Genomic DNA, 14,011 nt, shown 5'->3' with positions numbered 1-14,011 from the left:
ATGGCCTGTAGCAGCACTGTATCATCACTGCATTCATGTTACTGGGATATCATGTACATCAGAAACTCCTTATGTTAGGGGCTGGTCTAGTTACTGAAGCTACCAGCAAATATTTCTTCTCTCATCAGTAAATTCAGAGAATCCATGTAAATTCGTGATTCAGATTACTTTTCCCTGACAAGACTTTCTTAAATGTTGTGTTGTTTTCTTGATTGGTTTTTTGTTTTGTTTTTCCCAACTTTTTAGAAAACTTTTATCAGCGGTCCAAAAAGAAGTGTTTGGAGAAGTTTTGTTCTGATTCAAGCTCAGATTGTGGAAGTTCGTCAGGAAGCGTTCGTGCAAGTCGAGGGAGCTGGGGTAGCTGGAGCAGTACCAGCAGTTCAGATGGAGATAAAAAGCCAATGATTACTACCAGGCATTTTCTTCCATCCAGTAAGTTTTGCAAACAGCTCCTCTTCACAGTAGAGCACAGAGTTTTAGCCTTCCTGCTGATTGGAAAGGCCTACCACAGCATGGGGTACATGAACTCGTCTTTTGTAGAGCACCCCTTAGACACACAAGGAGGGATGTAAAGAACTTTGTTGTACCTGACAAGAAGTACACACATTTCATGAAGATGAAGATCACTGTCAGGCTCCTCAATAAGCAATATGCACAGTTAGTTGTCATGGAAGGATGGGAGAACTGAGAGGCACTCAGAATAGCCAAAGCAATTTCTGCCTTTGATTCATCACATTATTTGGGGATTTTTAACATTAAAACTATTTAAGTAATGCACAAATGAGGAATGTGTGAAAGCAGTTCAGATTTGAGGAGCTGGCATTGGATAGGTGTATTTGAGGTGTAAATAGCCAGAACACCTGAGCCACTTGACTAGTATGAGAAATGGGAGCTGTGCTTCTTTACTGCAATTCTTGAATACCTGAATATCACTAAAGTAGTTGAAAGTCATTGCCATAATTATCCTTAGATAATTAGAGTGATGTGGCACTAGAAGTAAATTTTAAAGTACTAAAGTGACACCAGCAAACCCAGCTTTGGGTACTTGCAAAAAGATGGTTTGAATTATTTAAAAATATCCAGAAACTTCATGTCTATTTGTGTATGTATAAAACTTTACACTTCTTAATGATAGTGTGTGATCTGTCTGAACCTGTGATTTAATAGATAACAAATCATGTGTATATGACTCTCCTGTTTGTTCAAATTATAATGCCTCCTAAGAAAAAAGAAAATAAGTAATTCTAAATTCAGACCTTATTTGATAGTAACAAGGAACCTCTCCTTCAAGACTGTGGTAATCACTTCTAAATCATAAAATACATGTTAAGACTATGGATCTAGGTAGCATGCCTTGAAATTGATGCAGTTAGTGATAATCCAGTATGAGAGAAAACTTGATTAACACCATTGATAATCCTGTTTGCGTGGATGTATATTCTGTGCATACTTCTTTTTTAAGGATCTTTGATTTTCACAGTCATTCTTTTCTTTAGGAGAGAATATTTCACAAAATGATTTTCCATCTGAAACTCCTATCACTCTAAATCTGTCTCATAACATCTGCAATACCAGGTAAAAAAATTGAATCTACACCTGTAAGGCATTAAAGAAACACCACCAACTGGAAGTCTTGTCTCAGTTTGGTAAATAATACCTGTTGGCACCTGTTATCTTGTAATTTTTTATGATCATCTGATTGTCCTTACTAGTTGGAAGAAGAATAATCTTCAGTACCTGAGAAGATATAAGCAAAAATTGATTATGCTGCATAAGTACAATAAAAGCTTCCAAATGGAAAAAAATGGAAATTGGTTTTCCACTTTGACTTCTTCCAGATCCTAGCAACTTATATTTCCATTACTGCTTAGCTGTATTTTTTTTAAAAAGGTGGGAATAAGACTTTCAAGTTGATGCTATTTTTTTAATGGGAATAATGTTCTCGTAGGATATACAGCATGATAATTGATTCCTCTCTCCCCCACATTCTTTTCTCCCTCTTTACTGCAGTAGAGATAGCATCTACAAGTTTTATTGCTGTGAATCCTCATTTCACTTCTCACTGACCACTCTCTGTTTTCACAAGGAGAAATATTCCAATCCTTGTCCTTTGGGATTCTGGTGCTTGAAAATGTTTTCTTTTATTCATTTTGACTAGTTCCTTTGATGGGTTGGCTTTGATAAATACCAAATTCACACTCATGTGTCTCTGTGTGTCTTCATGGACATAAAAGTTAACTTACCTGAAAGTTGTTCAAAAATTATAAGAGGTCCTACTGATGTTCATGAACTGCAGCTTGTTTTCCAGTTTTAGAGAACAACTGTTGAATTAATTTGCAATAGGTTGATAACTGGATAATAAAAATGGGGTAATTAAGGTGTATTAATTTCATTCATTTTGCATGTGTGATAAGTAGCTGGCTTTTAATTGGAAAAAAACTTTTAAAATTTGCACAGTTGTAATTCTGAAATAGGAAGAATCAGGACAGTGGAAAAGCAATAGCACAATAGCAGTTATGATGGTCATTAGAATGTTTTCTACATCTCTGTATATTTCCTTTGAAATAGTTTGGATTATGAGACTTAAGAAATGAAATTTTCTTTTCATTCAGCAGAGACATGAATAGCATCCCCCCATATCCTGAGACCTTATGTCCCAATTTCACTGACATAGCTGCAGATCCTGACAAAAACAAAGGTCAGTATTAACAACTGGAGCTGTTTTTTTCACACTTTGCCAAGCAGTTTTAGTGATGTTGCTAATTACACATGCACCAACCTGATAGACACATTGTTACTAGAACTTACTTGCTTCTAAGCAAGTTGGGTGCAAAGTTAGCAAATGAAGGCTTAAAATCTTGACAGTTTTTGCTTATAACCTTGATATTTTTTGTTGCATCTTCTCTGTGTCAGGACAGCATTTAGCTTTCAACTCATGTTCTAGGTCTTCTTTCTTTTTTTCATCTTCTTGCTGTGCACAGATTAATGTCCAGAAGCAATGCAGCTGGGAGATCAAGAGCACTGCTTGCTGTGTTAAAGTGAAGCTTGGCACCAAATCAAACATGACCATTTTTCTCTCTAAATATCCACAGTTGGGACTTGCTCTCTTTGACAGCAATAATGAGTGAGGTTGTGTGGCACTGTTAAAATTCTTGAGTTTTCATTGTTTGTATCTCAGAGGGAAGTAATATTAGCTTTTTGAGTGGGATTCATAAAAGCATCATGCTACATGGTGAGGTGGAGTTTGAAAGCTGGTCAGGACATGTGGTTCTTTGGGCAGCAGCACTCCCTGCCCTTCTGCTGTAGGTTTGACCTGTCTGATAGGATACAAATGCTGATTAACCTTCTTCCATGGTAGCAATATTGATATGTGTCATGTGAAATAATGAAACAGAGACAACTTTGCAAGCATTGTCTTATGGAAATTGCTAATTTGATTTTTTCTTTTCTCCAGCTGCCAGTTCTCAGAGTTGATAGGAACCAAATATCTGTGGGCAGTCAGGGCACGCAGTCCATGAAGAGCAGCGCAATGAATATCTGTGCTAGAGGCTAAATACAACATTTAATGAGTTCACAAATTGTCTGTTCAGGAATGGCTCCAGTCTGTTAGAAACCTGACCCTGTTCCTGCTGCATTTGTGTAGTTGGACTTCAGAGGTGATTAGTGACTAGTGACTAAGGGGTGGGCACAAGGAGGCCAGTGGGGATTGCATCCCTGCTGTTTCTCCTGCTCTGTGGAAGTGTGCCATCTAGGCACTGGCAGCTGAACACTTAAGGACCCTCAGTAGGAACTTCTTCCCCTGTTTTGTTGAGTTTCTGGTTTCTCATTTCAGGTCTTACATACATCTTTTTTAACAAACAGAAATGTTGAGATGTGTTTAAAGACGGGCCTTCATCACAAAAAAATTGCTTAGTAACTCTGGATTTTTTTTCTCTAGTAGACAGTCCTTTTTAGGGATCTGAGAGTAAAGTGTCTATGTGATAGAATCTTTGGAGTCTCCTTCCTGTTACTCTGTATTTCATTCCTCTTTCCTTTTTTAGGTCTTTACCCAACAGGAGACTTGTGGCCTGCCCAGCCAGTCTGCATGACAAACAGTTTGAGCTACAACCTTGAGAATAATATACCATGCATGATCCAAGAAACCCCCTCTGTCCACAACAGGCAAGTTATGTTTTGTGTAAAAAGTACAGATAATGCTTTGTTCAGGCTTCTGTAATGCAGAGGACTGTACTTTGCTCTTCATTTTTGTAAAGGCAGATAGTTAAAATAAAAGTTGTTCTGCCGCTTCAGTTTTAGTTCTAGTTGTTAATGCTCTTCCATGAGTACATTGTGATTAATTTTACTAATACAAATTCACTGCTGTCCCTGTTCATGTATAGATATTCTAGAAGTTTTTTCAAGTTTAATTAAATACTTTTGGAAAGCCGTTAAATGCTTTCACTCATTTTGCAGGCAGAGGGCCTGACTTTGAAATCTGTTGCACTCTTGCTAAATGCATAGCTTGCGTATGCCACATGGTGTGTTATGCAGTGTGTACTTGTGTTAAGTGGCAGGAACAGACATTGTTATAAAGACAAATATTCCACTATGAAAGTGGTTTAGGAATACAAGTTGGTATGTTTCAGGCTCTGTCTATATTTGGATTGATCTTCTTGTAGTAATGAACTTGATTAGCTCTTATATTTTACACTGCTCACACAGCAAATTTTAGTAATGAAAGATATGCCACAAACTAGAGAGCAGAAATACTCTGCCACCACATAGCAATGAAATATGGCCAGTTCTTCAAGTTGTATCCTGTCATCCAAAATGACAGGAGAAGTACCTGGGGGTCCTGGTGCACAACAAGCTGTCCCTGAGCAAGCAGTGTGCTCGTGGCCAGGAAGGTCAGTGGTACCCTGGGGTGCATCAGGAAGGGCATTACCAGCAGGGCAAGGGAGGTGATCCTGGCCCCTGTCAGCCCTAGTGAGGCCACATCTGGAGTGGTGTCCAGTTCCGGACTCCACAGTCAGTGCAACAGAGATCAGGAGCTCCTGGAGCACGTCCAGAAAAGAGCTACTAAGTTGTTTAAGGGTCTGGAGCATCTCTCTTACAAGGAAAGGCTGAGGGACCTGGGCCTGTACATCATTGAGAAGGCTGAGAGGGGACCTCATCAATGTCTGTCAGTGTCTGCAGGGAGGGTGCCAGGAGGATGGAGCCAGGCTCTGCTCAGTGGTGCCAAGCAACAGGACAGGAGGCAGTGGGCACAACCTGATGGACAGGAAGTTCCACCTGAACATGAGGAAGAACTTCTTCACTGTGCAGTGAGCACACACCAGAGTGGATGGCCCTGAGAGGCTGTGGAATCTGTCACATTCAACCCTCTGGACACAATCCTGTGCCATGTGCTCTGGGATGGCCCTGCTTGAGCAGGGAGGCTGGACCGTATGACCCACTGTGGTCCCTTCCAGCCGTGCCCATTCTGTGACTGCTTTCATACACCTATCTCAATTTGGACTTCATAAGCAAAAAATACATGCACACCTGTGCAATTGTGTATTGATATTTAATAGTGATAACTTCAGATAGCTGCTTGGCTGAATAGTAAAATTGAAGTAGAGCAGCTTCTTATGAAATCCTTTTGCAGACTGGATCCAGAGTTGGACTACTTCAGACTTGCTGTGTAGCAGGGCCTATTTTATTACTGGCATGTCTTTAGGAATTACTTTTGAAAAAATCTTCTTGAAATTATTTTAATTAAAGAAGTATAACCCCTAGAAATCTATGTGTATCTTAGAAAATGCACTGTTTAACAGGACCTTAGCACATTTGGTTGGGAAAATAGAAATCTCCATTTTAATTGTTATTCTCAAGCATTCAAATGTATTATGTCGTCTTCTGCCACCTCAAATCACATAATACTTGATTGTAGGGAAGAAGTACAGTTATTTTCTTTTAACAGGGAAGAAAGTTGAACCCAGCTAAGCATTGCAGGATTCTGGTACCGTCATTACAAGTTGTTCATTTTTCCAGAGGAAAAAGAACTCTGTGAGAGAGATTGCTGCGATTGTGTAGTGGCACAGAGTAGATACTGGCAAAATTGACAAGTGGAATGTGAAAAGCCTCATGATCAGTTACAGGCATTTTGCATCCAAGAGCTTTACAATAAATAAGTATTTCTAAGTAATTTTCAGAAGTTTTGCAAATTGTTTCTGACTGCAGATTTTTTTTTTGTTTTTCTTGAGACAGCTTCATTGACTGGAATGCAGCTTGTGACAGCCAGTTTTCCAACATGTATTGTCCACTAGAGATGAATGAATATGGTGCTTTCCCAGAAGGTAGGATGAAATAAAGCTTATTAATTACAACAGAGCATGATTGTTTTCCTCTCACCTTTTATAGAACAAAAGGTTGAGCTGTTCTATACACGGATGTTCATTGCTTTCAACTTTACATTTTCCAGCAGAGTGTTCTGTAGTAATAAACAATGACTGCATGTGGTGGATGAGAATATTGGCCTTTGTATAGAGCCTGAAAAGGCAGTATGCAGGACTTCCAGAGGGAATTGAGAGAAATGCTTGTGCTTACAGTATTACACATATCTTTTTGTACAATCTTCTTTGTTTCCCCTCTGGCAGGCTTCAGCCTTCCAGTGTGTGAAATACAAGGCCTCTTGTGACCAATTATCTTTCCAGGCTAGAGTTTCTTGGCTTGGGAAGCACACTGGCAGCAATCTAGAGTTCTTTAGCATTACCTACCTAAGTACTAATGAAAGGTCAGACTGCAGAATCCCAGGCAGCACGCTGATCCCTTGGGTGCTTAGAGCTGAGACATGTTGGCGGTGAGGCCTGGGGAGGTTCTGCCATGCACGTTCTGTCTAATAAAGACTCTGCTCTCCAGTAGAGGGACTGCCAAGTCTTTATCCTGTCCTCCTGATAACAATTTGTTAGTGGGTCTCTAATACAGAGTGGTAGTCCTGTTGACAGAAATTGATACACTTCGCTGCTGTGCTACCCTGACGCTGCATGGAGTCACTGAAGGATTAGGTCAGTCCCAGCCTGGCTCACTCTCAAGAAGATTCAGCATTCCTCCACAGAAATGTTAGTAGTGTTTTATATTGCATAAGTCTTACTTTGTCTTCTTGATTTTATAAATTGCAGAGAACATGAACTACCCCAGTGGCTTCCCAGGTACTGCAGCAATGCAGAACACAGCCTTCATTGACCAGAACTGTCCCTCCACCTGGAATGCTCCTCCCAACATGCCACCTGCCTGGGAGCCTGCCAGTTATGTCAACTCCACAGTGAGTATTGTCACTGTGAGACGCTGCCGTTGCGTGCTCCTTCCCAGCCTTTCTCGTGTATTCCTTTTTCCTACCTGTTGCTTACATGTTCTTCATGAATCTTCTAAGTATTCTGATGTTTGTGTTTAATGCTAGCATTGGTAGCCCAGGTTTTTCCCAGCTGTTTGTCAAGGATGTTATTGACCTTGTCTGCAAAATTTTGAGATGATCCTTTTGCCTGAAAATTGACTAAAATCATCTTACACATGGAAAAATATTTTGGGCTTATGTAGTCTACTGAGACATTTTTCTGTGAAAATCAATGTGTCCACCTGAGGCTAAAACCCAAAAAGTGCAGACAGAAAAACCCAGAGAGATTTGAAAATTGAAGAGCTGAATGGACAGCTGCTCTCAGGTACTTTAACAGGGGTTTTTTTTTGGTAGGAAATTCAAGCGATTTAAGGTGGATTTATGCAGATTTCAGAATCCTGACTTTAACCTGTTATACTCCAGACTAGCCATGTTTGTCATCCCACAGTGCAGTGTAGTAACTTCAGTTCAAGGTGGTCTTTAATTGTAACTATCTTCTCTTCTGCTCATTTTTCAAAATACTGTATTTTGGATTTTTTTAAAAATTTACTATAGGTTTATTTTGAATGAAACTAACTAAATAAAGCAAGAAATATTTTCAACTGTAAAAATGAAAATTCGTCTATGTTAAAAAGTGGCAAAACTGGTAGAAGAATTTTTCCTAAAATAAACATATATTTTATTTCATATTTTATTCAGGAATGCCAGGAAACACAGAAGGTAGAGATTGGAAAATGCATTAGATAATTCAGTTTATTTCCCTGGCGAGCTTTTCTCCACAATACATTTCAATGTTTCATTCAGTTTTAAAAGTCCCAAGACTTCCATGACCTTCGCTGAGAGACTTCCTTGCAGACTAATACATCTTGCCCTCCAGGAGGTTCTTTATAAGCTTTCAAAATTTTCTAACTAAATTCCCTAGCTCCCAATTACAGTCTCATTTTTCACACTGAATATCCCTTTCTGCTTCCAGCATGCACAGTCTTTCTGGACTGACGCATACTTCAGCCCATTTCTTGTCATTTCTAGGCATCCTTCTCTTTTCATTTTAACTCTCAAAGTATGCATGGTGATCTTTGTGTGTCTTCCATTTCTCCTCTATTTCCCTCAACAGTCTGACCAGAACTGAGTAGTATATTGTTCTTAGAGCAATATCTGTGCTGTGCAGGGAGGAACTCATGTGACTTCATTCAGTGGAGGGCTTTTAAACACACACACATACACACACACATACATTAATGCTGCTGTAATATTTTTGGCAGCCATATTTCTTTGTAAACTCCTCTGTAATTTTCTACTTGTGGATTTCTTAAATTTCTGCATAAATCCTGCTTCCTCTCTCCCATTTAGTACTTAGCATTTCCAGATTTTCCTTGGCAAATGGTCTGTGTTGCAGTTTCCCATGCTGGTTTTATCTTGCTCTGCAGCCCTACCTCTCAAGCACCCGAAGCTTGTCTCCAATGTCTGGACTTTTTGGTTCCATCTGGGCACCCCAGAGTGATGTTTATGAGAGCTGCTGCCCCGTCAGTGCCACGACTCAACATTCAACCCACGTGGAGAACCAGGCAGTTATGTGTAAGCAGGAATACTATCCGAGGTTTAACCCTTTCCGTGCCTACATGAACTTGGACATATGGACTACAGCAGCCAATCGAAATGCAAATTTCCCACTTTCGAGGGACTCGGGTTATTGTGGAAACGTGTGAAAGGAATTTGATTTAAAAATGTGAATAAAGATGCTTGCAATTTTGATTACTAGAGTAAGCTGGTTGCTGGATAGATTACAATGTTGGTGAATATTTTGGCACTTTTATATTGAAAATAAATTTTTTTTACTGAAGTCTGAGCATTCAGTGCATTTTAAAAAGCACAGCATATTCAGGATGCTGTTTTTGTCAGGTGAAGGCTACAAATTTGAAATTCAAATTTTTTATCATCATCAAGGACAGTATTAGTTCTTAAGAGCGTCCATGAACCTGTACTGCACCTGTTTCTTCTGAAGTTTACATTCTGTGGTATAAACTAGGAGTGGTTTAGCAGTTGTAGGTACAAACTTACACTCATAAGTAATTGCATCTGTACCAAATAGTAGCTGGGGACCTACCTGTTGATGCAGATCAGAGAGTTTCCAAAAGGTGTCAATTCTAGTGCTGATACAGTTGTTAGTGAGTGCAGACTTCTGGCAACAGGGAAAAGGCTGAATTGTGGCTTGTTTATCTGGCTTCAAATTGCAAGCTGTCACTTGGACAATGTTAAGCTTGTGCAGTGTGGGTGAGTGGGCATTTCTTCCAGGAACTTTTCTTGTGAGTGACTCCTGGCATTTTGTGTTGTTATTTTTAGCTTTCATGTTGCAGTAGCATTTTCAGTGCATTTAATTGCACTTGTTTAAAATGCCAAAGCTTGAGCTGAAAGAAATGTTTCTTTGAGAGCAGAGTTCACACCACTCTCCCAAACAGAATGATACTGTGCTGGCTTATGTTAGGAGACTAAAACTGAGCAGCTGAGCAAGTGCTGCCACCCATGCCAAGACTTAGTCCACCATGATGTCTCTGCTTACCCCTCCTGTAGAGCCTTTTCTCTGCATGGCAGAGTGTGCCTGGACATCAAAAGGAGGCAGAGGCATCCCTTAGGTTCAGAGATGTCCTTGGCACAAGGGCACTTGTCAGGCCTGAAGAGAGAGGTGAAAGTGGATCCAGTAGCGGTTTTGTACAACTGCTTAAAGAAGAGCCATAGAGATGGCAGAACCAAATTCATGTTGTGATGGCCACAGGCATTACAGCAAGTGGCCGTGGTGATGGATTGCTCCATGGGAGGTTGAACATGAGGAAGAATGATGTCCCTGGGAGGGTGATGTTGCAGGAGAACAGGTACCTCAACAGGTGAAGAGATCTCTTCTTCATGTTCATGGTCTGGCTGAATGAAGCCACATGTGACCTGCTGTACTGGAGGTGGCAGTCCTTTTCCTCATGGGAGGTCACACTGGAGACCATCAGGGTCTAAACACTATTTTGAGGGTTCTGCAAGCTTGAGCAAGTTCCTTACTTTTTGCTACCTGATTTCATCTTGCCTTTTGTTCACAGAATGACTGAAAGATGAGCTCTGTTTGACAGTAAGAAATCAAGGCTGTTTTATTTGTTTTTATTCAAAGACAGAGCAGAAAAGGCACTGCAAAATAGTTCACAGCCTGCATGCAAGGCTACTCAGTAATCTGAGCTCTCAGACCTAAATTCTGGCCCTGCTATTCTCTTTCATTGCTGAGCTATCAGACCAGCTCCTTTATCTTGCTGGTTTCATCCAGAAATGCCATCCCAGGGCTTGAAATATTTTAGCCAAAACAGTGAATTTCCACAAAAGGTTTGTTTCAGTAAATCAGTAGTTCCTGCAAAGTAAGCTTTGTTGAAAGTTACTCTGCCAACTATGCTTTCACGAGTGTTTGGGTTAGCTCAGAAGGTAGTCAGGCAGTGGTTGGGAAATTCAAAAGCTCCTACATTTACCTGCTCTAATTGCTTGTGTGGAAGGTGCTCCAAAGCCTTCCTTTGGTTTCAATGTCAGAAAAATGGGATCGTTGCTGAATGCTTCTCTGAACTGTGGTGTTTTAATTGCTTGGTCAGGAATTAGCACCTGGGTCTATGGCTGCTTTCCATGATGTGTTGTGCTGGGCAGGAATCTGTTTGACTCGAGTTTAATCATAATTGCTTGTGATTCTGAAGGGAAGTTCACATGTTCCTATGAACTTTGATGCTCCTGAAAATGGTACTAAGCCGTGAGAAGTAGTCATAACCACTGACATGCTTTCTGTGCACCTCTTGCCTATGGTAAGAGACTTCAGGAGGAATAGAGTGGGAGTATAAACCCAATAAATACAGATTTAAAAAAAAAAAGATTCTTTGGTTTGAAATGGAATGAACTTCTTTATTCCTTGGATAATATTACTTGTTGTATAGCATGCATGGATTTTGGACAAAAAGGCACAGGAGAGAAGAGATGATGTGAAAAGATGTGCTTAACTGCTTTAGTTTATTCTGTTAATTCCATTCAGTGTTTCAAGGATATCCTTATTTTCTGTGCACTGAAGGGAGGCTTTTCCTCAAGTTCCAGTGTAAGGACATGGATTTCTTGTATCTGCAACAAACTAACAACAACCTCAAACCCTGCGGAGTTCTGATAGGCACTGAGTCCCTTTTGTAAGTAAAGTGTATGTTCTAAACAGAGTCAATCACTGGAAAAGAGAGGAAAAATTATGCAATAAACCAAGCAAAGGCACTGGAGAATTCAGGGAGAGCAAAGCCGGATAGAAATGTTTGGAAAAGAAGACCTGTGTGAAAAATTCCATCAGACTTGTTAAAAGTGCCAACAAAAGACAAGGGGAATAAGCCACAAAGAGCTTGAGAAATATTGCTAAGAAAGGAAAGAATCATTCCCTTTAATCAAACCAGAACAGATCAAGAATTTATTCCCCCAGGAGCTGTGTAGTATTAGGCATAGTTTTTCATATAACTTTTCATAACAATAACTAAGGAATGTAACAATCTCATTAAGGTTACTAGAAATAATTGCTGCCATCAGGAGACATCTGTAGCTTAATTAGCAATCCACTTGAATGCAAGTGGGATTGGGCTCAGCTAAAAATCTTTCCTCCTACAGTACAGGGAAAGATGAAATAAATAATTGCTTGATACCAAAGTGATTATAGTTCTGCTAGAGTGAACTGGAGAGGCTGCTCTTAAGACATCTCATTGTCATGAGCAAAGTAATTTCTAACTTCTTGCCTTGTGCTTATAGCAGCACTGGGAGCTTCACTGATCTCTCTGAAAATGGTACTGTTTTAAGAGACTTCAGCAAAAGTTGTTCTTAGTTGACCAAAGAAATGCTTAAAATTGGAACGGGAATACCAAAAATACCAGTATAAAAGAGCAGTAGCTTGCACAGTTCACTAGTAGGGCTGATGATGGAATGGAGGGAAATCCCCATGGATGCAGTTCCAGGCATTCAGCATTGACTTCTGACACCATGTGAGCAAAACATAATCTCGGGGCATTCACTAATTTCCCAAGAAAACTGGGAGGAAGTGACAGCCACCCCTGCTTTCTGCTCCCAGCAGGTTTGTGGTTCTTATATGTGTTTTGAGAATGAGGGATACCACATTACCACTGTCCTTGATTTTCACAGGCCATACTGGCCAAGCCTGCCTGGTTGGGCCAGTATTTCCATAATGGAACCAGAGAATATTTCTGGCACATTTCCTGGGGGTCTCTTGGTACTGAGAGGCAGCACCTGGACAAAGCCAGAATCTGTGGCAGGGTGTTTTCCTGGCCCAGCCTTGCTGGGCTACAGCAGGCCCCTCACAGCCTTGCGCTGTAGGGAAGGGGAGCATCCAATGCAGCTTCCCTGCAGGAGAGGGGAGTGCTCTGCTGGGACGCTGCCAGGTGGGGCTGGCACAGAGCTGAGCTTGCTCCTGCAGGGAGGCATTTGGAGAGCCCAGCAGCGTGGCTGCCACCAGGCCAGCATGGGAGCATGCTTTGAGCTCCATGGGAGCAGCAGATGGGCAAGGCCAAGCTGCAAGTGCCGCTTGTGGGGCTCGGAGCTGCAGGGACAGGGCTGTCCCCGAGGCAGGCCCACATGGGGAGCACTGTCATTGTTTGCTCATCTGAGTTTGTCACAGGTACGGTGGTGATTGGCAGATCCGTCCTACAGCTCCTGCAGCTGGAGCTGGGCATGCAGGGCTGTTCCAGCTGCTCGCAGGAGCCATGACCAGCACTGACAGAATGAGCCTGAGGGCTCTGAGGGCAGGTGAGAGATCTGACTGCTGGGAGGCAGATGAGCTCATTGGAGAGCTGTTAACTTAATCTTCTGGAAGGGGTGGAAGCAAGGGAGGTTTCCACCACCTACACTAGAGCTGGCAGGGCCTGCAGCTCCACGACCCAACTTCCTTCTGCCTCTGGAGAAGCCTTTGTGACTCCTGGGAAGTCATGGCCTTCACAGCACCACGGGATCCTGCAGAGCCGTCTTACCAGGTGAGCTCCTGGCTGTATTTACAGTGGTATCATTTGTTTTCTTCCCTTTCATTCTTATGAAACACCCATTGTTTATTTTTCTTAGTCACTGAGTCACCTCCTTCTGTTTTTGCCCTTTTCACATACTTGCTTTGCTTCCAGCAGTTACTGGAAAATGCGCACAGTGGCACTTCCCTGTCACCATGGGTGTGTTTAGCTTCTGCCTTTGACTGCCCCGTCCTGTTGTTCAGTCTCTCTGACTGCTTCTATGGAGAAAAAGGCTCAGGACAGGGTTTATCACATCCTCTTCTGCAACACACTTGAGTGGAGTGAAGGCTCACTGTCTCCCCAAGACTGCTGTGCTGCCTGGCCCTACTCTGTCCCTATGCAGTGCAACACTCACCCTGCCTTTCTGGCAGAGGTTGGTGTCCCAGCAGGAGAAGGAGGTCCCTGGTATTACTTGGGGCAGTTGCCCAGTCCTGCACGAGAAGAGGCTTTGCTGGGCAAGTCCCAGCAGTGCTTCCTTTGCAAGCTGAGGGTGTGGAGGAGTGGAAGACAGTGGGTGAGCACTGTGGAAGAACAGAGCATGGGAGAGGATTTGTTGTCCCAGCCCTACAAGGTGGTCTTGCAACTGAGGTCCTGAGGGCTTGCACCAACCTCTGCAGCT

General features: G+C 41.7%; 1 protein-coding gene across 2 annotated transcripts in view; it reads left to right on the top strand.

The window, feature by feature from the left end:
• TMEM131L (transmembrane 131 like) overlaps window positions 1-9,103 on the top strand; it is a 78,042-nt gene extending 68,939 nt beyond the window's left edge. For both annotated transcript variants that reach the window (XM_064710820.1, XM_064710819.1), the window contains exons 29-35: window positions 247-432; window positions 1,497-1,575; window positions 2,613-2,698; window positions 4,041-4,161; window positions 6,229-6,317; window positions 7,140-7,282; window positions 8,779-9,103. In XM_064710820.1, the coding sequence (XP_064566890.1) occupies window positions 247-432; window positions 1,497-1,575; window positions 2,613-2,698; window positions 4,041-4,161; window positions 6,229-6,317; window positions 7,140-7,282; window positions 8,779-9,057 (983 nt within the window). In that variant the 3' untranslated portion in view covers window positions 9,058-9,103. The remainder of the gene's footprint in view (window positions 1-246; window positions 433-1,496; window positions 1,576-2,612; window positions 2,699-4,040; window positions 4,162-6,228; window positions 6,318-7,139; window positions 7,283-8,778) is intronic.
• Window positions 9,104-14,011: the final 4,908 nt, after the last annotated feature.

Source organism: Zonotrichia leucophrys, chromosome 4, assembly GCF_028769735.1.
Source record: "Zonotrichia leucophrys gambelii isolate GWCS_2022_RI chromosome 4, RI_Zleu_2.0, whole genome shotgun sequence".
Lineage (NCBI taxonomy): Eukaryota > Metazoa > Chordata > Aves > Passeriformes > Passerellidae > Zonotrichia > Zonotrichia leucophrys.
This window is presented reverse-complemented; position numbering and strand designations above follow the sequence as displayed.